This window comes from Dermacentor andersoni, chromosome 1 (genome assembly GCF_023375885.2).
Source record: "Dermacentor andersoni chromosome 1, qqDerAnde1_hic_scaffold, whole genome shotgun sequence".
Lineage (NCBI taxonomy): Eukaryota > Metazoa > Arthropoda > Arachnida > Ixodida > Ixodidae > Dermacentor > Dermacentor andersoni.
This window is the reverse complement of record NC_092814.1, coordinates 291,710,506-291,732,712: the sequence shown is the minus strand read 5'-3', so window position 1 is coordinate 291,732,712 and position 22,207 is coordinate 291,710,506. Positions and strand designations below refer to the sequence as shown.

Here is a 22,207-nt window from a genome sequence, read left to right as displayed (position 1 = left end):
GGCATGAATTCCGGCATTACATGACAAAGAGCGTGACCAACGCCGTCGAAAACTTCTACGATAGTACTTCGTGTAAACATTGACAGCGCTTCAAATAAAAGTGCGTCTGGGGTTTAGGCGTACATTCAAGCTAGGTTAGCAATGCTGAAGGCAGATTGAAGCTGCGCAAACGCGTAGAGATGATGCACGAGATGTGATCACGTGCACAGAGAGCGACTGCCTTGAAGTTAGCATGAATGTGCGTCGCTGCCTAAACCGGCAGCGCTGCATTTGTTAAGCGTTTCGAAAGCCCGTCACCTCAGAGGTGCGAAGCTGAAATATTCTCTATAGACCTGAAAGGTGTGTAAACTTTATTCGACAACTTTGACCGGCACAAGAAAACAGAAAATGGTCTTGTTGTCCCCCTTCATGCTCCATTCCACCTTGGCGTCCACCTGCGAAGTAACATACACAGCACTGGGGGCTAGTATCCATAAAGGGACCTAGGTATAAATACACAAGCGTATTCATGCTCTTCCCTCAGCGGGATGCGAAAGCCGCAGCCAGCAATCAAACTGTAAATATTTGCGCAGTAGAAGGGAACAATTTGCACAGAGGCACAAGAATGGGCGAATGCGATCTGTCTTATTACAGCTGGGATTTTGTCATGGCATGAGGTTCACCTCTGATCCGTGCTGGCTAGACTGATTACTAGTAAATATATAAGTTTTGCGAAGCAGATGAAGTGAGTAAACTAAGTTGAATCCGTAAATGGACTGATCATCCGAAAATGTCTGCAACTATGTCTTTTTCGCAATGCCGATTTCACACCAAAGCAACTCCTTAACCTAAGATGTGTAGTTTTGTGGTTTTCAAATGCGTGTGTATAAACAAGCCAGAATAAATCACATGTTAAAAAGCAGCCCTAAAGCCAAACATTTAAAATTTGAGTGTTGCTCGATAACAATCGTTTTACAAAACAGTGACACCGACGTCATCACCGTGAACCGATGTCACAGCACCTCCTGTTCCCCTGCCAACAAGCTTTTGCTGGGATCAGTTTTTTTTGGTGAAAATGTTGATTAAAGCAGAATGGGTGGAGAAGTAGGTGTAAACAAATTTAATGGGCCTTTTGTCAGTCAATTTTTCTCTTTTCTCTCATTGGAATTTCTTTAGCTTGCTTGATATTACTTTACGAACATCAGTGAGGAACCTGATATTTATTATTGTCATAATTAAAACAAAGCATGATATTTAAAGTCATCCAGCACCAGTCAGCTACACAGCTGCATGACGCGTCGTGTCAATGCTGTTTGACACTGGAACATGAATTACCAACGTTTGAACATACTTCGACGCAAAAGAAAATAAATAGTTACACAAGAAATCATGCATATTCAGAGGGTATTTATGATTAAAACAGCCTAAATAACGTTGACTGCTGGCATTTTAAAAAGGCCTCTTATATCTGCAACCTTATACCATACTTGCTTAAAAATATGGGCATTTCTGTTAATGTTTGCATTTATTTATAGTTATTCATATTCGTTTTATTCTTAATATCCTAGTTGACTGATTAATCGGCACATGTTTGGAATGTCATGGAGCTTGTTTACCACAAGCAATTTTGTATTATCTTGGGTATGTTAAAGGGCCCCTGAAACGGTTCGGACAAATTTTGTAGACGCGTGGGTACAGCTAAAGTTAATCATTCGCACCGCAATTTGTGTGAAACGTCTCATATTAAGAGAGCTACGAACGATTACAAATTACCCTCCTCCATACTCATGCATTTTCTTCTCAACTCGTTGGCCGAGTGATCGGGGCTAAGCTCCACCTTCACTGGCTCTACGTCATGATCACTGGCGTAGCAACAGGGGGGGCCGGGGGGCCGTGGGCCCCGGGTGCAAGGGGCCAATGGGTAGGGGGGGGGTGTCATATACGTATGAAGACACCCCTCTTTCCGCCGGCTACACCCGGGGGGGGGGGGGGTGACAGAAGACCTATGGGCCCCGGGTGCCAGACGACCTAGCTACGCCACTGGTCATGATGGCACGTCGTGTCGTCGACTTCCGCTTCTCTAGGAGCGAGCGCGCGAAGCCTCTCCAAACTCTCCGCCAGCTGCTTGGCAGTCAACCCCAAGCGAGAGCTATCGAAGCAGCGTGCATTGCAAGCATTCTGTCGCAGCGCCGAACGTGCTTGGTATTCCGGTAACCACAGGCTAGCTGGGCGTTTCGACGGAACGGGGGAGGCGTAAACTCAAGCTGATGAAGGAACTTTAACGTAGACGTACGTGAGCTGCCTGATCGGTCTCCACGGTCCAGCCACCCGTTGGCGCAGAGCTTAACCAGCCAAACAAAGAGCTAATATTCCTCTAACCAAGTGTAAGACATTTACAAAAACAACGTGTAAACGATTACACTCCTGCCAAAAATTTACACCAGCAGCAAAGAAGAGTACATTTCGTTACTGCTACTGTGTGTGGTTGAGCTCTGTGCCACCAGGTAGCTGCACCGTGCAGACCATTCACATTTCCCTTCTGTTCATCCCGTGAAACGACAAGCAAGGGGACACGGGCAGGCCCTGTCCCCTTGCGCTTGCGTTTACCCTAACAGCGGACTCGCGAAACGCTGTTGCGTTAGTAGTCGTCCGGTGTAAAGTGGCGGCCGCAAACGCGCAAATCCTGGCGCCGATCGGATAGCAGCAGTCCGATGCGCTGGAGCCAGTCCACTCGTCTGCTGCCTTGCAGAGGGACATGATGTCGCAGCTTGACATATAGCCAGTCGCTACGTTTTCAGTCCACAACGCACCAAAGTCGAATCATAGTGCTCGCGAAAAGACAGACCGACTGTGATCGCGGAGCTCTAGTCAAAATGGAGCATGTTGTAACACAAGCAGACGACGCTTGCTGTGGGCCGGAAGTGCTTAAGTGTAGTGAGAAATTGTTCTTGTGCATTCTCTTTCTGTTGCTTTCTTTTTATAGAAAACAATTAACATTCCAACTATTACAAACATCATTTGTTCACCATAAAGGTGGAAAACTTATCGATGACGCACCCTGGGTAGCCAATCGGATGGCTCACCCACATGACGTCAATTGGGTGATTTACGCCATATGGGTAGAGGCGACTGAAAATTGCGCCAAGCAGTGTGCTGCGGTGGGCAGCGATGTACATTTTTAAAACCTTATAATAAAATACACGTTCTACGCGGAGGACTTAGATGCATCAATTAATTATCAGAAGGACGTACTCTAACGACTCCGTACACTTGTAGAAAATCGTCAAAATCGTTTCAGGGTCCCTTTAACAGGCAATTGACTTTTTCCGCATCATCATCATCATTATATTATTATTATTATTATTATTATTATTATTACGTAAGGATGTTTTCGTCAAATGGATTATTTCTCGCCAGTAGTTGCTTACTGGGCAAAGAAAACAATTTCAGTTCTTTTAGACTATGTGAAATTGAGAACTGGTAAATCGGGAGATAAAGCGGATATTCGGGGTGCTCTCTTCTTGCAAGCACATACGTCAATAGAAGACGATATGCATTATGAAGAGTTAACCAGGGGGCGAATGAAGACGTGAGCCAGTTTCGTTACGCGAGGACAGTGAAAAGAAAAAGTGATCATACCGATGGAAAACTGGAGAGGACATTGAGTATGGATTTCAGCGTGTAGGGTTTTCCAGCTTCCAATGGGCATGTGAGACCGTTGTTCTTGCAGGCATTCTTGCGGAAGCCGGGGAATGGTAGCCACACCTGGTTGCTGAGCTCACCTCGGAGCTTCATCTCCAGCTTTTGGAAACTCTCGGCTGCGCATGTCAAGAAAAGTTATAAGAGATCATCAGAGACCCACTTCATCGCATGGGTCTCGCTCGGCTAAAGCCCTGGTCCCTTATGCTCTTGTTTAGATGTTAATGAGAAAGCTGTCGTGCATACGCAGAAATAAATAGGGCACAACAAAAATTTTACTGACTGTCTCGATTGTATTATAGTCCACTTAGGTGATTTCTTTGGCTGTCCCAGTATTTAGCATACGCACGTCACTGAACGCTACTTATGATAAACGCTTTTCGAACCTTGTGTCCACTAAAAAGCCTTTGATGAATATTACCGCGCATGTATTCCAATGAAGAAGAGGACAATGCGAGTATGCATGAGCGTTTTTATCAAGGCGCAGTGAAGAAGAAGTCACAGTCACGCTCTTTTATTGAAAAGGTGACCTGCCGCTGTGTCTCCTGAATAGTGCACTACGACCCCTGTTTTTCTCGTTGCGACAGTTGTGGAGGTGATTGCATTTTGAGGGTGGCGACTTGCAGCCGACGGTCCCAGTAACTTTTTGCAGTGTAAAGGGGCGCTTGTCCAAACTTCCTAGTTTTCCCGATAACGTTCTCTCCTCGGCATATTTTGAGCACATGTACCAACCGTCTGTCACTATGATTTGTCCGCCGCTTCTGTGAAATTTAATTACCTCGCCTAGCCTCTACGTGGGGGTCACTGCCGCCTGCTCTTTCTTGGGACGTGAGGTGGCTGCCCGACAGGAGCGCCACCACTGCAACTCGGCAAACCTGTTTTACCGTGGAATAAAGCCAGTCTGCCCTTCGTTCTCAACCTGTCAAAACGTGTATTGCCTCCGCTAAACCGAGCTCCCAACAAGTGGTGACCCAGGACACTTACGTTTTTTATTCGGACACTGCCATGGACGACGATGCTCCTACTGCTGCTGACAAAAGACGCCACGATTGCGTCTCCTGTCAACGCCGCAGAGTTTCAGCTTCCCAGCTTTGGGCCCAAGAATCCACGAGTTTGGTTTATACAAGTAGAGGCCCGCTTTCAACTTCGGTGCATCACCTCACAGACAGCACGTCGTCTCCGCGCTACCCTCCGACATCGCGAATACCATAGACGACTTGCTAGCGTGTACGCCTTCGGCCACAGCATACGACGGCCTGAAACGCACGGTCCTGCAGCGCCTCGAGCCATCGCAACAGAGTAGGCTCCAACAGCTCCTCTCTGAGGAAATTGGCAACCAACGATTGTCACAGCTCCTGCACCAGTTGCGTCAGTTGCTCGGTGGCCACTCTGCAAACGAGAGCCAGCTTCCGAATTTGCGCGAGCTGTTCTTGCAACGCCTCCCACAGTCTGCACGCATGGTGCTCGCGGGTTCCGACGAGATGAGTCTCGATCGGCTAGCTACACTCGCTGATCGCATATGTGACCTCGTCTGCGGCACAGCTACTTATCGCCGCTGCGAGAGTCTCAAAGCCAGGAAACCGACTCTCGCGCTTGGAGAAAACATTCGGCTTCACAGTCTCGTAGCGACCCTAGGAACTCACCGCGTCAGTTGTGCTGGTACCACCGTTGCTGCACCCAGCTTTGTTCGTGGACGGGAAACGCACTGGAACTGGCACTCGCGCAAGCCGCCGATTCTTCGTAGTTGACCACATCACCGGCACCCGCCTCCTCGTCGACACACGAGCCGAGTTCCCGCCACTGTCACAGATCGCCAACACAGCAAGTTCCCACCCACACTGCCATCGCGTCGTATGGGCTCCGGTCAATAACGACAGGCATCGGACTCCGGCGCTTGCACAGATGGGAGGTTGTCATCGCTGACGTCATCAGCTTTGCCATACTGCGAGCGGACTTCCTCAGCCATTTCAACGTAGACGTGAGTGTTCGCGATCGGCGCTTAAAGTATAGCGTCGCATCCCTCGCTGAACTTGGCCAGCAGTCTAACCTCACCTCATCTGGCATCCGTACGTTTCGGCCGTCTCAAGGTACGACAAGGTACTTGCTGAGTATCCACAACTCACGAAGGCCCGAAACGATGCGATGCCCGTGAAACACGAGATGACGCATCATATCACCACCACCGCCCCACCTGTCGCCGCGCGGCCATGGAGGCTCGCTGGATGGAGGTTTGAACTCGTTCGCTCTAAGTTAAAACACATGCTTCAGCTAGGCGTTATGCATCCTTCCTCCAGCAATTGGTCTTCGTCTATCCACGGGTTCGAAAACAGGGCAGTGGCGACTGGCGGCCTTGCGGCGATTACCGAGCTTTGAATGCCGTCACTACTCCGGATCAATATCCCCTGCCCCACATACATGATTTCCGCGTTCTTTTCGCAGGAACCAAAATATACAGCAAGATCGATCTGATGAGCATATACCACCAAATTCCTGTCGAACCCAGCGATAATTCGAAGACAGCAATCACTACTTCATTTGGCCTGTTTGAGTTTCTCCGTATGCCTTACGGTTTGAAGAATGTGGTGCAGACTTTTCAAAGGTTCATGGACGAGGTTACGCGAGGACTCCCGTACATTTTCATCTACCTTGACACGATATTTTCGTTTAAGTCACACAGACGAAGAGCCCAAAGGGCACCTTCGCCTTCTATTTGAGTGACTGGATGAACACGGCCTGGTCCTAAAGCCCCAGAAATGCATTTTTGGAGTTGAAGCCCTGGATTTTCTCTGCCATAGCATTTCACCCCAAGGCATCTAGCCACTGGAATCACGGGTGCGGGAAATAGAGGGCTTCCCGTCTCCAATCTCCTTCCGAAAGTTGCGCGACTTCCTGGAGCTCAAATTTTCACAGGCGCTTCATACCATCCTGTGCGCAAGTTCTTCAGCCGCTTACCGACCTGCTGCGTCATGACTCCCAAACACCGCCTACTTTCCACTGGTCTTCAGAGCACGAACACTCCTTCCAGGAAGCCAAAACGTGGTTGGATACTGCAGTGTTGCTGATTCATCTGTTGCCCGACTCCCCAACTCGCCTTATGCTAGACTCGTCGACCACGGCAGTGGGGGCAGTACTACAGCAGCACGATGGCGCAGACTGGAGATCGCTTGGTTTCTTCTCAAACCGCTGCAAACCCACAGAAGCTTGCTACAGCACCTTCGGGAGAGAGATGTTGGCCATCTATTGCGCTGTCAAGCATTTCAGTTTTTTTCTTGAAGGCCATAGCCTTTACATTCTGACCGACCACAAGCCGTTAGCCTTCGTTTTCAAGAACAACAGTTCCTTATACTCAGAACGTGAGCTTCGGCAACTTTCCTTTATCTCTGAATTTTCTATGGACATCCGCCATATCTCTGGGACCGAAAATCAGGCAGCTGACGCATTGTCGCGGATCGGTGCTGTGCCTGCTGGCTCTGAATTTCCTAGCTCTAGCCTCCGCCCAGCAAAGCAATACCGAGCTGCGCCAATTGCGGGAAAATGGCTCGTCGCTCCAGCTTGAGCAGGTGGCGCTTCCCTATACGACAACGTTGGTCACGTGTGACACATCGCAGGCAGCTCCTCGCCCGTTCGTTCCCCATCAGTTTCGCGGCCAACATTCGATTCACTGCGCGGGCTAAGCCATCCCGACATCAGAGCAACACAGAGGCTTATCACAGACCGCTTCGGGTGACCAGGGATCCACAAAGATGTTCGAAGCTGTGCAACAAGCTGCCAAGCCTGTCAAGCCGTGAAAGTGACCCGGCACACGCGTTCAGCGGTACTGCCATTTCGACCCCCAGAGAGCCGCTTCGATCGCGCGCATTTAGACTTGGTGAGGCCTCTTCCACCGTGTCAAGGTTTCAGGTACCGTCTCACGTGTGTCGTGAGGTGGCCTGAGGCGACGCCTCAGGCCGCCTTCAGTATATGTTCATGCGAAGCCGAAACAGTGGCGGAAGCATTTGTTGCTACGTGGGTATCGCGGTACGGTGGCCCTTTGCGAATAATTACGGACCGAGGCCGACAATTCCAAAGCTCGCGTTTTTCTGCCCAGGCGAGACTGCTCGGTACGTGCCTGCATAACACCACGGCTTACCACCCACAGAGCGATGGCATGGTCGAGCGCCTCCACCGACAACTGAAGGCGTCATTGACCGCCACGCTCGACAGACAGCACTGGGTGGAAAGGCTACTCCTAGTACTACTGGGGCTGCGAACAACAATCAAGGATGATCTCGGAGTCAGCGCTGCCGAGATGCTCTACGGATCAGCAATCCACGTTACAGGCCAGTTTTTCGGCACCCAGCAAAGGCACTCCGCCGTTGGCGGCGCCGCACTCAAGCTACATTCCTGGCTCGACCAGCCTCAACCTACACCTTCACGTATCGCTCGCGGTCAGCCTGTGGTTAATTTTCTGACAATGGAAACAACCAAGCACGTCTTTCTGCGGCGCGACTTTATCATGCCACCGTTAACTCCTTCCTATGAATACCTCTTTCGTGTTGTTTCGCGTTCAGATAAAACCTTGAAGGTTGACGTACAAGGCAAAGAAGATACAGCGTAGTGCCAATGCGTGAAACCCACCTATCTTGAACATTACCGCTTCATTCCTTCCGACATTCACACCCAAGCCTCCGGCATTCTACGGGGCGGGGCGAGCCCTTGTAGTGACCGTATATGTCACTGTGATTTGTACCCCGCTTCTGTTTAATTCAGTTATCTCGCCTGGCCTCCAGGTGCGGGTCATTGCCCCTGCTCTTTTTTGGGACCTGAGGCGGCTGCCCGACCGGAGCGCCATCACTGCCACACGGCAAACCTGTTTTACTGTGGAACAAAGTCAGTCTACTCTTCGTTCTCAACCTGTCAAAACGTGTATTACTTGCCTCTGCTAAACCAAGCTCGCAACACTTTCAAGAAAAGCGTGGTAAACATTATCAATTCTATGAACACAGCAGGACTCAGAAGAAGTCAAGCATTGTATACTGTGGAGAACATTTGTACATGCGACTTACTGGTCGACTTTTGTGAATCTACTTGTCTAAGTGTCTATGTGTAACGGGAGAGTCACTGCTATGTTGAATTTTCTTTGTGGGTGAATTTGGTATAACAATGGTCGCTGGCTTTCTCACCGTCGATCCACTTATCCGGAGAACAGTGGTTAGACCTTTGTCTTATAAAATTCTGGATATCCGACTAAGACAGAGGAATCACGCAATCATTTCCTTCGTTCACGGCCTCTTTGGCGAGTCTATCGGCTGCCTCATTACTCTCTAATCCAATGTGGCGGGGCACCCACTGAAATACAATATTATGATACATCTTCCATGGTTTCTGCGATGCAGGGAACATTTTATACATGTTTGAAAGCTGCTCGTGCATTCATGATGATTTGAAGCACCGATTTGCTGTCGGTACAAATGACCCAGTGTCCTGCCCCCTCCCCCCTCTGTACTTTCTCAGATCAGCTTCACTGAGTACTTCAAAAAGAGCATGTAGTTCCGATGTCGTTGAGGAAGATCGATGTGACAGTTCTCGCATTCGCTTTTCACAAGCCGAAGATGAAAACCCAGGAGCTGAGAATTCTTCAGTGCAGGATCCATCTCTATATATGGGTATTTTTTTCCACTGTGTCTCGCATACGAATACCAAAAACACCTGCTGTACAGCCACGAGAGCCGCCATGTCAACTTTCTTGCGCATTCCGTCTATTTCCATAATTAAAATCAGGTACGGAAACGTCCAGCAGGGCTTTGATGGTGACCATAGTTTGCCGACCGGTACGACCACTCGGAATGCCGATACACTATCCTGAAGACGAGTGCTAGTCCGCCGCAGTAGCTCGCCAGATATAGGATGAGTAATGACTATCGTACAGCGTAAAAATTATCAACATAAGTCTTCAACTTTCTCTTGCTCGCAGTACTGCAAAAGTGATTGTAGAGCTTCCGTGTACACCAAGTCACTCTAAGTATAACACGGTGCCGCTTAAGCATATCTGTGGTCTCTTTGCCATGAGCAAGTGGAGCCTTCTTTAAGTGAATGCTGGAAAGCGATCAAGCACGGGCAAGGAGTGACTCACCATAGCACGTATCTTCGGGCCCTTATGTGCGTACATATTATGCAAGAAACGGAGAAAACGAAAAAGCTAAACGCGACAGAAAATCTAAATTGCTCGAGTTCCTTTATTCATTGCGCGAATGTATGCCACAACTCTTTCGCATATTAGCAAGTGCCGTGTTATTTTTTTATTTCTTAAGAGGAAGGAGCGCAGGTTGCTTTCGTAAGATCAAACAAGCGTGCTCGATCACCACTTAACTTTTGATAAGCGCTACACGTTGCAGCTTGTCACCTTGGTAACACGACTCTGAAGCGAGTGTCGCGAAAATAACACATCTGGAAACAAAGAATGCCCAAGAGAAATAATCCAGAACCATGCTGCAATGCATTCCTAGGCTTATCTTTTAATCAACCCTCAGCCTCGAAATAATAGGTGGGTTAGTTCATGCTCGATATTATAACGTTCAAACGCATATGTGCTCGTTATTTGCGAATCACAAAAAATCATAGCTAATCTAGGTTTGCAGAGGTTTGTTTGCAATGACATATTTAGCGATTTGTTTCATGAAAAGTGTCTGGAGAGATGAGATAATACAGTGACGCTGCTGAGCCGTCAATACGCCTAGCGGACTGTTTATTGTGTAGTGCTGTCTTCTATTGCAATAGCAATTCTATGTAAATTCCAGGCATATTTTCGAAGTCACCGTGATGTTGCGCATTTAGTCCAAGTGCGATAAGCATTAACACTACGCGCTCCGTAGGCTGTGGGCGTCAGGATAAATATGCGAGAGTGAGCGGAGAAGGATGGCGGCTTGGTACGGGCGGTCTTCCTGCGCGGCCAATTTTGAAGGTCACGTGATCAAGTGCACTTGTTAGAGGAGAAGAGCGCTCGTCTCCTCCTCTAACCCTGTCATGGCTGCGCATGGCTGTACGCGCGGCTTAGTGCATACGTGGCGAACAAGCCGCATTTCGGCGATCATCTGTGGCGGGTGCAAAGTCTCGGGCGAGCCGAGTTGGCCGGTGACTTTATGCACTTTGTATTCCCACGCGCCTACTGTTAGAGGTAGTATAATCTAAGTTGTGAAGATGGGGTGAGACGAGTGGCAGCAAAAAGCGTTCCCTTCCCGCTGCTGGCACTCTTCATCCCGCCAGCGTTTTTCACAGCGAGTGCTTGCGGTCATCGCCCGTCATCTAGAGAGGTATGTTCATTAACGTAGGTGTGTGAGACTGCGCTTGTTAGTTTAATTAGCAAGCGAATGTTTTCTATATATATGGCCAATAAAACTAAGAATCTTACATCGTCTAATTGCCTAATACTACTTTGCTTTCGCTACGAATACTGAGTCTGTTGGACAAAACTACGACTTTTTTGTTGTGGCACCGTGTCTCGATTTAATGTTAGCATAAGAAAAACTTCTGAAATAAGCGAAGATGGTAGCTCAGCGTGCAACATCCCCAAAATTTTACTTCCTAGCTGCATTTCTTGTTCCGCCATTTCACCAAAAACACTCACTCCAGTTGGTTTTGCTAGTCGAAAATACTAGACAAGCAAAGTATCCTGCACCTTTAAGTTACAGCCAGCGACTCCCTGGCATATCTAAAAAAAGAATTACGAGAAATCTTAGCAAAAATCTGCCGATATCGCTTTTTTATGTTCGTTCACTGCTCACTAATGCACTGTGTCTTCGTTCAGACGGAGATGTGTGGGGTGAGGAGGAGGAGGGCTATACTTCACTTGCTTTAGTAAAGAAAGCAAGGCGCCTTCACGATCTGGCGAGGTGAACAGACTACACGCTCTGACAGAAAGCATGCAAGGTCGGCAGCTACTGTAGCAATTACAACTGTATCGCTTCCAAACAAATAAAACTGGAGCTTTTAGTCAAGAGGTATACAAACCAGCGACAAAGTCAACTTCAAGCTTGAGCGGCTTGCCCTTCTTGAAATGGCACGGTAGTTGTGGGCAAGGATCAATTCGGATCTGCGAAAACTCGCCTCCTGCAGGTAGACAAAAGAACGTGCAAAAGTTCTCGACAAACGCACACACGTTAAAGGAGTTCCAACACATGAGCCTTGACCACGTATCTCACCGCCGCATGAAGCAGCTTCTTGGACTGTTTATTGATTTTGGTATTAAGAACAACTCTGAGCCAGAAACAAAAAGCCGGGATTAGTCAAGGAAACCTGTATCATACAGGTTTCCTTGACTAATCCCGGCTTTATTCATATTATATAGTCATATAGTCATATTATTAACTGAACAAAAACTTCTTAAACAAAATCGCTTTGGGTGCTACACCCTACAGTACTTTGGCACTGCGGGCGGCGCCCAGTATATGGCAGCAGCGAAAAAAATATGAAATGGTGAACCAGTGACGTTGATCCCTTAATCCTCTTCATTGCGAGTGCAGACCAACAGTAGTGCAAGCTTTCGCTGGCACGGGCTTCATCGCGGCCTTTTCTTTCTTTTTCTATGGTGACGCCAAGAATCGACGCGAAGCGTGCTCTATTCTGTTTCCAATCTTGCGGTGGTACCGCAGCTCGGATAATCACGTTTGTACGTATAGCAGCAAATGAAAACAAGGCTTTATTGATCAGAATGAAGAGAACTCGTAATTGTCATAGCATTGGCGCCCGCGCAGCGGGGAGGCAGGTAGCGTTTTCTAATAGGGTAAGGAGATCAGCGTCACTGACAAACAATTTAATTTTCGTTTTCGTTCAAGGCTGCCCACAGACAAAATACTGCGTACCATAGTACCTACGACGATTTTTGCGAAGTTGTTGTTGGGCAAGATATGAATGTCGGGCTTCAAATTTGCAAATGCAATATTGCCGCTAAAATTGGTAATTAAAGCTTTATTATAAAGATATTTTTTGTTACTTGTGACGTGAGTCATGTTTTCCACGATGCCGCATTTGTATTGGCTGCCAAGCCTTACAGTCTGGCAGAAGATGTGCACATGGGCTTATCACACGTTATCAGTACAGCACCCTGTGGTTTTTGGCGCAGGAAAAACAGCGTGTATATTTGCTGCATTCGCGATCTCTGGGAAAGAAAGCGAAGGAGACGAGGAACCGGGGTACGTGCGCAGTATTCAAGGCGGCTGTACTGGTGCTGAAACCCGGAAATTGTCGATATTCTCGCCTTCCTCGACTACATCAGGGGAGGGGGGGGGGGGGGGTGACAGAAGACCTATGGGCCCCGGGTGCCAGACGACCTAGCTACGCCACTGCCTGTATGTGAGGTATTATAACCTGATACTTCAAGGGCCTTGGATATTTTTGAAAGTATGCTGTTCTGAGTTCGGTTGTTTCTTTTAAGTGCTCAAGTTTGTAATATTATGTTCCTTTTTTTATTACTATCTACTTTTTCTTCACGTTTTCTCCGAGTCTTTGCAGCTCCCGGCAAACTATCAATCTATGATGGAATGCTAACATGCCTGCTTAAGAATTGTACGTACTACTACAAATGAAACTGTATTTATATGTTAAAGTCCTGGCCAACTTATTTCTACCTCTAGTTCTTTCCCAGCCGGGAATTTGGTATTATAATTTTATTAAAACATTTCTGATTAGTGATGCGCGCGTTCTGGAAATATGAATAACTTTTTTCCACAAGCACGTTATCAATAGGTCAGTTTACTACTTCTCATCAACTAGTTGCATGGGTAATTTTCACCATACTTCCACCTCTGACTGCTGTGGAATTTGATCCGCAGCACAGAATCTTGATAACTGCATTACCATGTTTTGCTGTCATGCATCTGTGTGTTTCTGTACTTATTCCCATTTGATTTACCTTCCATTGTATAGCTCTTTTCGTAATCCTATGATTCTAAAAGAAAAGTTAAACTTTTAGGTGGCACCGGCTGTTCCTCGTAGCATGGCGAAAAAAAAATCGCACAGAGCATCAAGCAACCCTGCATACAATCAAAGTGCATGAACACATACGACATGCGAGGTGCTGCACACGAGATATCCTGTAGGTTTTACCTTTCCTGGGTACCTAACTTACTTTGTAGCAGACAAATGCACGTACTAGTCTCATGCAAATCAAGTAAGGCATGTTGTTGGGGTGGTCGGTTCACAGATACAGCAAAATATTAAACTGCGCGGAGAATACAGGGCGTGAACAGTCACACAGACGCACACACAAAGCGCAGTGTGTGTGTGCGTCTATGCTTATCTTTGTCTATGAACTGTCCTTGATGCAAATCAAAGTGCAGTTCAGCTGTCTTGCTGGCAATAAAAATATATACACCTCAGTGGAAACACATTTTTTTCTTAAACAAAATTGCCTCAGCATTACCACAAACACATTCATATTCCAAGAGAAGTCCTCGAATTGCCGATAAGCACTGCCCCTAGCGCACGTAAGTGAAAACAGACACAGTTACTATGGGAGAGTGTCTGGGCAAATTAAAGAAACACACAGTGAACGGTCCGGAAATGCCCTAATGATATAGATTCCACCAGTCTAGCTGCACATGCACGGGCGGATTAAGAGATGAGGGAGGGGGGCAGTTGCCTAATTCCTCCTCCTTCCTCTCCCCCACTATGTGGGGTGGACCAGGGCATCATAAAAGCGGGCGACAGTAGTGACTGACCTCTACGTCACCGGTACTAGGCAGGCAAGAAATAGCACCTTTACTTACTCGGGGACCGATCCTTTGTTTTGAGTCGGACGATACGTCGAGACTACAAACCACATGACTCGTAAGAGCGAAATAGTCAGAACGCAACTGTTTTGCGGGCGAAACACCAAAGAGACGTGTGTTAGGCTTTCCTTCACTCAGTACGACATGGTCGCAAGTTTTCCCGGCGTCTATGGGGAATTTCCACTTCTGTCTCTGGAAGAGGGTGTGGTGCCGCTAAGTCATCATAGGATAAAGGTTTCGTGAGAACACGCACGGGCAGGTTGTTATAGCGACCGCATTAACTAAGACTACCGGCAAATGGCGTTCAGTTCGTATGCGAACAGAAAACTTTTTGAATTACATTTTTCGAAACGTTGTAACACGAATGTTAGGTAGCTCCCCCTCAACACAAGGCAGCTTCTATACATGCTGCAGATATACCGCACAGGGTGCTTAACGTAACTTGAGTCAAGGATCTTAAAAAAGTGATTAGCCACAGCTGAATGAAACCAACGGCATATGGTGTGCCGTCATGTGGCGCTCCTTAAGAGTATTCTTTATATTCCGCTTAATTAGTTTTTTTACTAAGACGAATGATGCAAAATTTTTAATATTCACTTTAGTGCCAATCGCGTTTCGTTGTGGAGGGGATTGAGAAACGACCGATCCAATTTCTTGTGGCAACGTACATGTACATGCCGTCTGGGCATTTTTTTCGGCGTTTAAAGAAAGCCCGCGAAATATGAAATAAAACCACGTGACTGCGCTCGTGCGCTATCGTATTGTAGCGCTCTTACAGTCTGGACATGCAATTCACCCAAATGAGAAAGCGATTGTAGCGGTTAGTGATCGAATCTGCGCTAACCAGCAATGTGCTGGAGCCACTTAGCTACGGCACTGGGTAATCAAAATCTGGCTTCACAGGGGAGCTGGCACAAAAATTTCGAAAGGGGGTCACCACTGAAGTATTTAGTTTCCAGGTTCTTTCTGTCATGCCGAACCCCCGCTCCAGGCAAAACAAAGAATTGTATTTCCCAAAGTGCAATCCACTAATATAGCTTACTGTTACTTTTATCGTTCGGCTACCTGTCCATAGAACGAACGCTGCAATAAAACTCGGATAAATGACTCGTAACGCCACTCTATAGCTAACTGGGACTCCTGGCGCCTCTCGAATTGTCTGCGAATTATCTGCCATCCTCTCAAGATCCAACTACCAAAAGGCTTCTCCCGCTGCAATGCAACATTATTGTGTCACTCGTGGCTGGCGTTCACAAGCACCTATTCGTTCTCATTGGGATAAGCTACAAACCTTCGTGGGACAGTTTCGGGTGCTGAGGAGACTAACATCTACTTTACATCACTCCCCGCTATGATGACCAGCGCCTTCTACTCCCCACCACGTTAGATTACACCTGCTGGATTCAAGATAATTCTCGGTGACTCAAGTTGCACGGTTGCCTCGTGCCTCACAAGCCCAAAAAGCGATTTGTGCACCAGTGCAGTTCCTTAAGTCAACAGAGCTCAGGGAGCGACCATAATTTTGATGTGCATCTCCGGGTCAAGTGACAGCTATAGGGAATTCTTTTTTTTTAATCCCCTAGCCCCCTTTCTTCTGCGTAGGGTAGCAAACTGAAAGTGCGTCTGCTTGACTTCCAAGCATTTCTTTCCTTTTTTGTCTCTCACGTCGTCCTTTAAAACATGCACGGTTCAACAGTTATAGGCAAGTCTGTTAGAAACAGTGGCTCTGACATGGCAATAGTCTTCATATGTGGCCACTTGAGCCGATCATACCCCCGCTGTATACATTCGGAAATTGTGCCCTTGTGGAGCTACTACGTTGGGTGGCTATTACGATGGTACCCTGTAAAGCTAGCAGCCTTATTTTTTGTTAGGTAGATACCTAGCAATGAAAACCATGACACGGATGAAAGTAATATGTGAAACTCTAGAATGCATAGGTTGTAAAACTTAGTTTTACACATGGTTGACCTGACCAAAACAGCGCAATTACCACAATGTCATATATATATATATATATATATATATATATATATATGTGAAGTATTAAGACTCGAATACCATCACCATTGCACTTTGGCTTGCAGAAGCTTAAATAATTTTATAACATCCATGTGACTGCGGTGCAGTTATAACACAAAGTAGAACGCACAATTTCTCATATCATTTTATTTCATGAGCGTTGCTAAGGGTATGTGGTTTATCTGAGTTACTGCCACCATGCGTATGATAAAGCCAGTGCTATAATTGAAAAACAGCAAGCCCGGCGTTTAGCTGCATAAGGGTCACACGCGCGGGAACCCACGTTGTTGTATCGTGAAGCCAAATATATATTAGAATGAATAGGTAAGGCTTCAACCAGTTTCGCGGTGCGGACTTGGTCGCAGGCCGGCAGTGTTTATCGCTTTCACGGTGGAGTATTCCACAATAGTTGACGAATTTCTGCAACGAGCCATTCTACTACGGTGGAAACGTTTCGTGGATGGCGTAACGACGCGTTAACTCTCGAATATCTGAAAGATAAGCATAGCTTTAAGTGGCGTCATTAACTACAAGAATCTTGGTAGGTTAGCGACGTTTCACAGAAGACAGCGCTAGCGAATGTGATACAACTGCTCCATATAAAATGTTCGTGCGCACAGTGCGCGCACCATCTTTGGCGACAAGTAACATTTTGGCCGTCCTGGCAAGTATACGCACTTGCTACTCCCGGATTTCATCGAATTCGGCCAGCGTCAGAATATTTTACCGCAGCCTCTAGTGGACCATAACGAGCAGTTCTTATATGCATGCTTAGACTGCCAATGACTGAGGTGAAAGCACAAGCTAGTAATTATGCAGAATCTGCAAAACTTTGATCCCAACGAAAACATGTCCACATCAGTGCTGCGAAATAGTCACGCTCATCAGTTCGGCAACTTGTTGCTCGCCTAAGTTGAAACAAGTGATACAGCTCGAGGTGCGGAGACGCACAATGAAACGCGACAGCATCAAACGCCTAATGCCGTCGCCTTTCCTTCCCGTTTGTGGCCTTCGCTCTGGGCCGAAGAACGCCCGGCTGCGTTGTGGCACTGGAAGTTTTCTCATCGCGAACACAGTCCCGCCAAGATGGGGGTGAAAATTTACAACGGACGCCCTACAACAGCGGGAAGCCATGGTGTCCGTCCTCGTACCGTGGTATTTACATATATTAAAGGCCCCTATGTATTTATATACGCACCGCATTTCTGGTGTTCAACGACGTCGTACACCGCCATCGCGAGGCTAGCCGAGAGGGCGAGCAGCAGGGCGGCGAAAATCCAGTGTGCGTCAGCCATCGCGACTCACTCGCTTCTGAGCTCGCGTCGTCCTTCGGTGACGGCCACGGCAAGCGGTCTAATACGCGGAGTCAACGCCGTTGCCGCAACGGCAGTCGATTATCGGCCTTTGAACGACGGGCAGGCAAGAAATACGAGAAAAGAAGCAACGCGCGCACAGGAAAATACAGACACAACAACGAAGAAAAATATTGAAAAAAAAAAAGACCCGCTACTAGTGTTCGCTCAGGTGACGGTCCACTGCGCGTGCGCCGTACGCTAGCGTGGTGGAACCAGTTTCCCATACGATGCCTATCGCTTGGCCCGAAGCTTCGCGCCGCTTCTCCAAGCGTCTCGCGTTTCGGAGCTGAATCAGGCCCCCTTTCTCCCCTTCTTTCACGTTCTCTTTATTCGTCCGTGCGTTTGTTCTACTGTTTCAACTTCTCGGTTTTTTGTTCGCCCGCCTCGAGTGTGAGTCGCCGCATTCGTATTGCAGTCGGCGAATGAATGCGTTAACCTGAGATGCCAGCCCGAGCCGGAATGCGGTCGACCGCTTGATATCTCAGATGGGGCGAATATGACAGTGCTTGCTGAGAGCGCATCGTGTGCCGCTTAAGTGTCGGTGTCCTTACCAAGACAGCTCTTGCGACATATACATTTGCGGGTGCTGCTGTAATAAGCGGCGGGTATGGAATGGCCCTTAAGTGGTAGGCCGTCAGAGGGGCGCCAGCCTTTGCTAGTCTTCACCCTCTGGATGGCTTCTCAATGGCCACTGTCTTAATGCGAGAGCATTACTTGGATCGTCGTTCGACCCCGTCGTCATCCGAAAGCCGCTCAAGAAAGCCATGGCAGAAAAGACGGCACACAAACTACGTCATCACCACCTAAAAAAAAAGAAATGGCCAAGGTGAGGCCACCTTACCTCACATTTTTACCACCTGAGAATCTTTGACGTGCACCCAATGTATGGTTCATGAGCGATTTTGCATTCTGCGCCCATCGGAATGCTATGGCCGCTGAACTGCCGAGGCGGGTAGTGCGGTATTAAAGAACGAGGCAGTACCGGCCCAGCTATCTCATTAACATTTAGCCACAGGAAATTTCTGTGACAAATTCTATATGAAAAATTGGCGAGGGCAGGGCATATAGCAAAAAATAGCCATAATATTTGCGATGTCGTTTTATTCAGTATGAATGCCATGTGAATGTGGTGCGAATGAATCAATTAGTTACTAGTGTTTTACTTTCTGGCATTCTGGTCACCTTCCTCTATTTGGGGTGCATAAACGGAATGTATTACCCAATGTCACCAACTGTTCAAAGGAGGCATTGTTCCTCTTTCAACTTTGTTCCTAATGCGAAGCGAAAAGGTGTAGCATTTGTCGAGGCTGTTAAGAACAAGTTCGTTATTCTTAATGCAATGGCACAATTTTTCCTTTTTATATTTGTTCATATTACTAAGTTAAAGGAACCAGCAATCGCCGTTAGATTCCGCCAGGGTTTAATATTTTTATTTTACCTAAATAATATAAACAAAAGCAAGTGCAGTTAGGCATACGAGCGCACAAGCAGTATTGACTCAAAAAAAAAAAAATGATACTAACGTATTTTATTTTGACCACTAGCCGACTGCTAGGCAGCAGTTTTCTTACAGTCTGCGAATGCGTAGTTTTATCCGCATAAAGTTTGACAAAGCGAGTGAGTCGTACTTGCGCAGTTGGGTGTTCAGCAGGAATTAAATATTTTGAACTCAGATTGGGAGCTTTCTTGAGAACAGTCTTTGTTGGAAAAGACATTTTTTTTTTTACTTTCCATAAAGAGAGTCTGCTTCTATGTCGCTGTCGTGAAAGCTGACTCTCTGGTAGCCTCATTTGGAATGTAAGAGCGCTCTTACACAATGGCGTCGTCGTCACCGACAACGGCGCAATGCAAATGCCGGAATGCCACGCCGTGAGCAGACTCGGCAAATTTGGCACGCTGCATGGACGAGATGACTAAGTCAAACCTAAGCGGAATAAACAACACTTTGACACGTTCGGCAAGTGGCCTTGGGACGTGTTTGTGCCCTCCACGGGCGCATAGGCCAAACGAGTGGGAATTTCGATCTTGCCCGGGTATCTTCAACCGCAACGATGCTGCTCCCGCAGGGATGCAACGCACGTAAGTTCAAAACACTCGCTGGGCGGGCCTCTACAACTGATCACTCGTAAATAACGCCAACGGCTCCGCCACAGCGGCGCGCTGCTTTAACATATGTGTAGGCAGCAACTGAGCTCCTCCTCCCCCTTTGTGTTCGCTGCGACGTCCCTTCCTTCGGGAACGCCTGGACTCTGCAATATTTTCTGATGCCAAGATTCTAGAGTCATGGATGCATCCGTTGATCGTAGCTGCAATTTCTAACAGGCGCAGGCCTCTAAATGACCGCTTGTAAACTACACTGCGGAGCCTCTCGCGTGTGTGGAGTGTTCATTATTTGCCGCAATTCTTTGATAGCGCGTAGCCTGTTAAGAGGTATAGTTTTACGCGGTAGAAGGCCACGGTGGCAATCGACCAAAATTTTTCCATCGCAGAATCAAGCGCTTCTATGTGACGCATCGATAAGAGGCGATGACATCAGCATCCCGCATCGTCGTGGGGCCCCGACCGTGCGCAACACTGCGCAGTAGCGCCTGTGTGTACGATACGAAGAGATGTAATGATTTGTCCGGGGCCGAGGAACGGCGGCAATGGAAAAGTACAGAGGATTGGAAAACAAGCGCCGCTATTACCTCTGAGAATAAATTTCGGAGTTGTGGTAATTAACGCGGAAGTTTGTTTGTTAGTTTGTTTTACAGTGATTAGCTGTCTGGTGCGAAGACAGTTAAGAAGTTCGGAAAAAAAATAACATAAAAGGCTGCTAGAGGATTTGTGGGCAGCAGACACTTGTAGAGAGCGCCCGCTGCAAGGAAACCATCTCAAGTCGTAGCGTAAAAGGTAAATCTTCTGCATGACTAGACTGCCAAAATGCGTTTAAAGGGCAGACTATATACTAGGAAGACTTATATGTTCGTTCAGAAAACCCAATTTTTCCACCTGCTCAGGAAGGAAAAGTTTCGCGAAGCAACATAACATCAAATTCTCGGTCAGGCTCCCGCCGCAAAAGCGAAAATAAAGCTTGCAATACCCATTTTGTATCGGCATTATTTCAAAAACGTTTGTCATTGTCTCACATCTGATGCTTGAGAGACGGAGAACAGTAAACAGACTAATCATATCACGCGAGCGATGCAGCGCACTGAAGAGGACAATGCGGCGAGAACACAAGGAAGCACTACACTCGCACCACTCGCAACTAATTTCAGAACAAACGCTTCATTTTTTAGCCCCACGCATTCTCGGGCGTCAAAGATATAAAAAACAAGATTAAAAGCACATTTAAATTTATATACCCACGCACAATGGGGCGTGAAAGATGACAACATATCTAGACATTGTGGCCCCGCAGCATTATCAAAGCGCCTCTATGCCGACGGAGCCACCATAGAAATTCCTTTGTGGTCAATTGTCACTTTCGTGCCTGGATTCAACAGAAAGAGAAATACACCCGGTCTAGCACCGACATATTTTGCTCAAGAGCATGTCAACACCAGCTACAGGGCTCACCGTCATATTTACACTGATGGCACCGTTACTACGCCTACATCATCTGCCATTGGCGTGTAGATTGCGTCTGCGAGTGCTACCATCTCTGCTACTCTCAGCCACCACACTTCAGCTACAGCCATTGAACTAGCTGCACTGCGGGGAGCTTTTAATTAGATCATCGACCAGACAGCTGAGTCTTGGGCCATCTTCATCTACTCAAGAGCGGTCTTGCAGTCCCTGAAGTCGTTACTTATGCAGGAACTCCTAATAGATATCAGACGCTTATGCAATAAAACCTGCGTACTGCATCACAGCGTTGTGATGCAGTGGTTACCAGCCCACTGCGGATTACAAGGCAACGTCCAGGCTGTCCGTGCTGCCAAACCTGGGCACGACACTTTGAGTGAAATGGTCGAGATACCTTTCTCGAGAAAAAAAAAAGAAAAAGCATGAAGACACTGGTATCAGCACACGCTTGGCGTCTCCATCGATCCTTTTGGACAGATGCAAGCCACCAGTACCGAGCCCTATAAAAAACAGACCCATCGTGTGACTTTTACATGCCGCAAGGCCTGAATAGACGAGACCAATCATGCATTCACCACTGCATCAGAAACGTCGCTTACGCAAACTCCTTCACGTGCAAGATGCCGCTCACGTACTCCAGAGTGTGCTTTGAATGCAACGCTCCTGATGACCTCCAACTCGTTCTGTACAATTGATGCCGCTATGGGTCTGACAGACAGTGTTTGAAGGCGGCACTACACCTTCCACGGGTCTCGAGCGTGGTACTACGGCACATTTTTGGGCAATGGCAAAGCACCATCTGTGCGTTGTGCGCCACGAAAGTGCGCGGCTGACGTT

General features: G+C 47.5%; 1 protein-coding gene across 1 annotated transcript; it reads right to left on the bottom strand.

The window, feature by feature from the left end:
* Positions 1-333: 333 nt before the first annotated feature.
* LOC126548631 (NPC intracellular cholesterol transporter 2-like) lies at positions 334-18,009 on the bottom strand. Its single transcript, XM_050196879.3, has 4 exons — positions 17,644-18,009; positions 11,665-11,763; positions 3,619-3,797; positions 334-434 (listed from the first exon to the last, which is right to left on the bottom strand). The coding sequence occupies exons 1-4, from the start codon at positions 17,738-17,740 to the stop codon at positions 351-353; spliced, it is 459 nt and encodes a 152-aa protein (XP_050052836.1). The 5' UTR covers positions 17,741-18,009; the 3' UTR covers positions 334-350.
* Positions 18,010-22,207: the final 4,198 nt, after the last annotated feature.

Bases quoted from the DNA above. Each gene is read 5' to 3' on its own strand.
- LOC126548631 (XM_050196879.3), bottom strand. From the start codon at position 17,740: ATGGCTGACGCACACTGGATTTTCGCCGCCCTGCTGCTCGCCCTCTCG. The intron at 11,764-17,643 runs GTGCGTATATAA...GTCTACCTGCAG, and splicing joins CGTTGAACACCAGAAATGCG to GAGGCGAGTTTTCGCAGATC. The intron at 3,798-11,664 runs GTTTGTATACCT...TGACATGCGCAG, and splicing joins TGAAGTTGACTTTGTCGCTG to CCGAGAGTTTCCAAAAGCTG.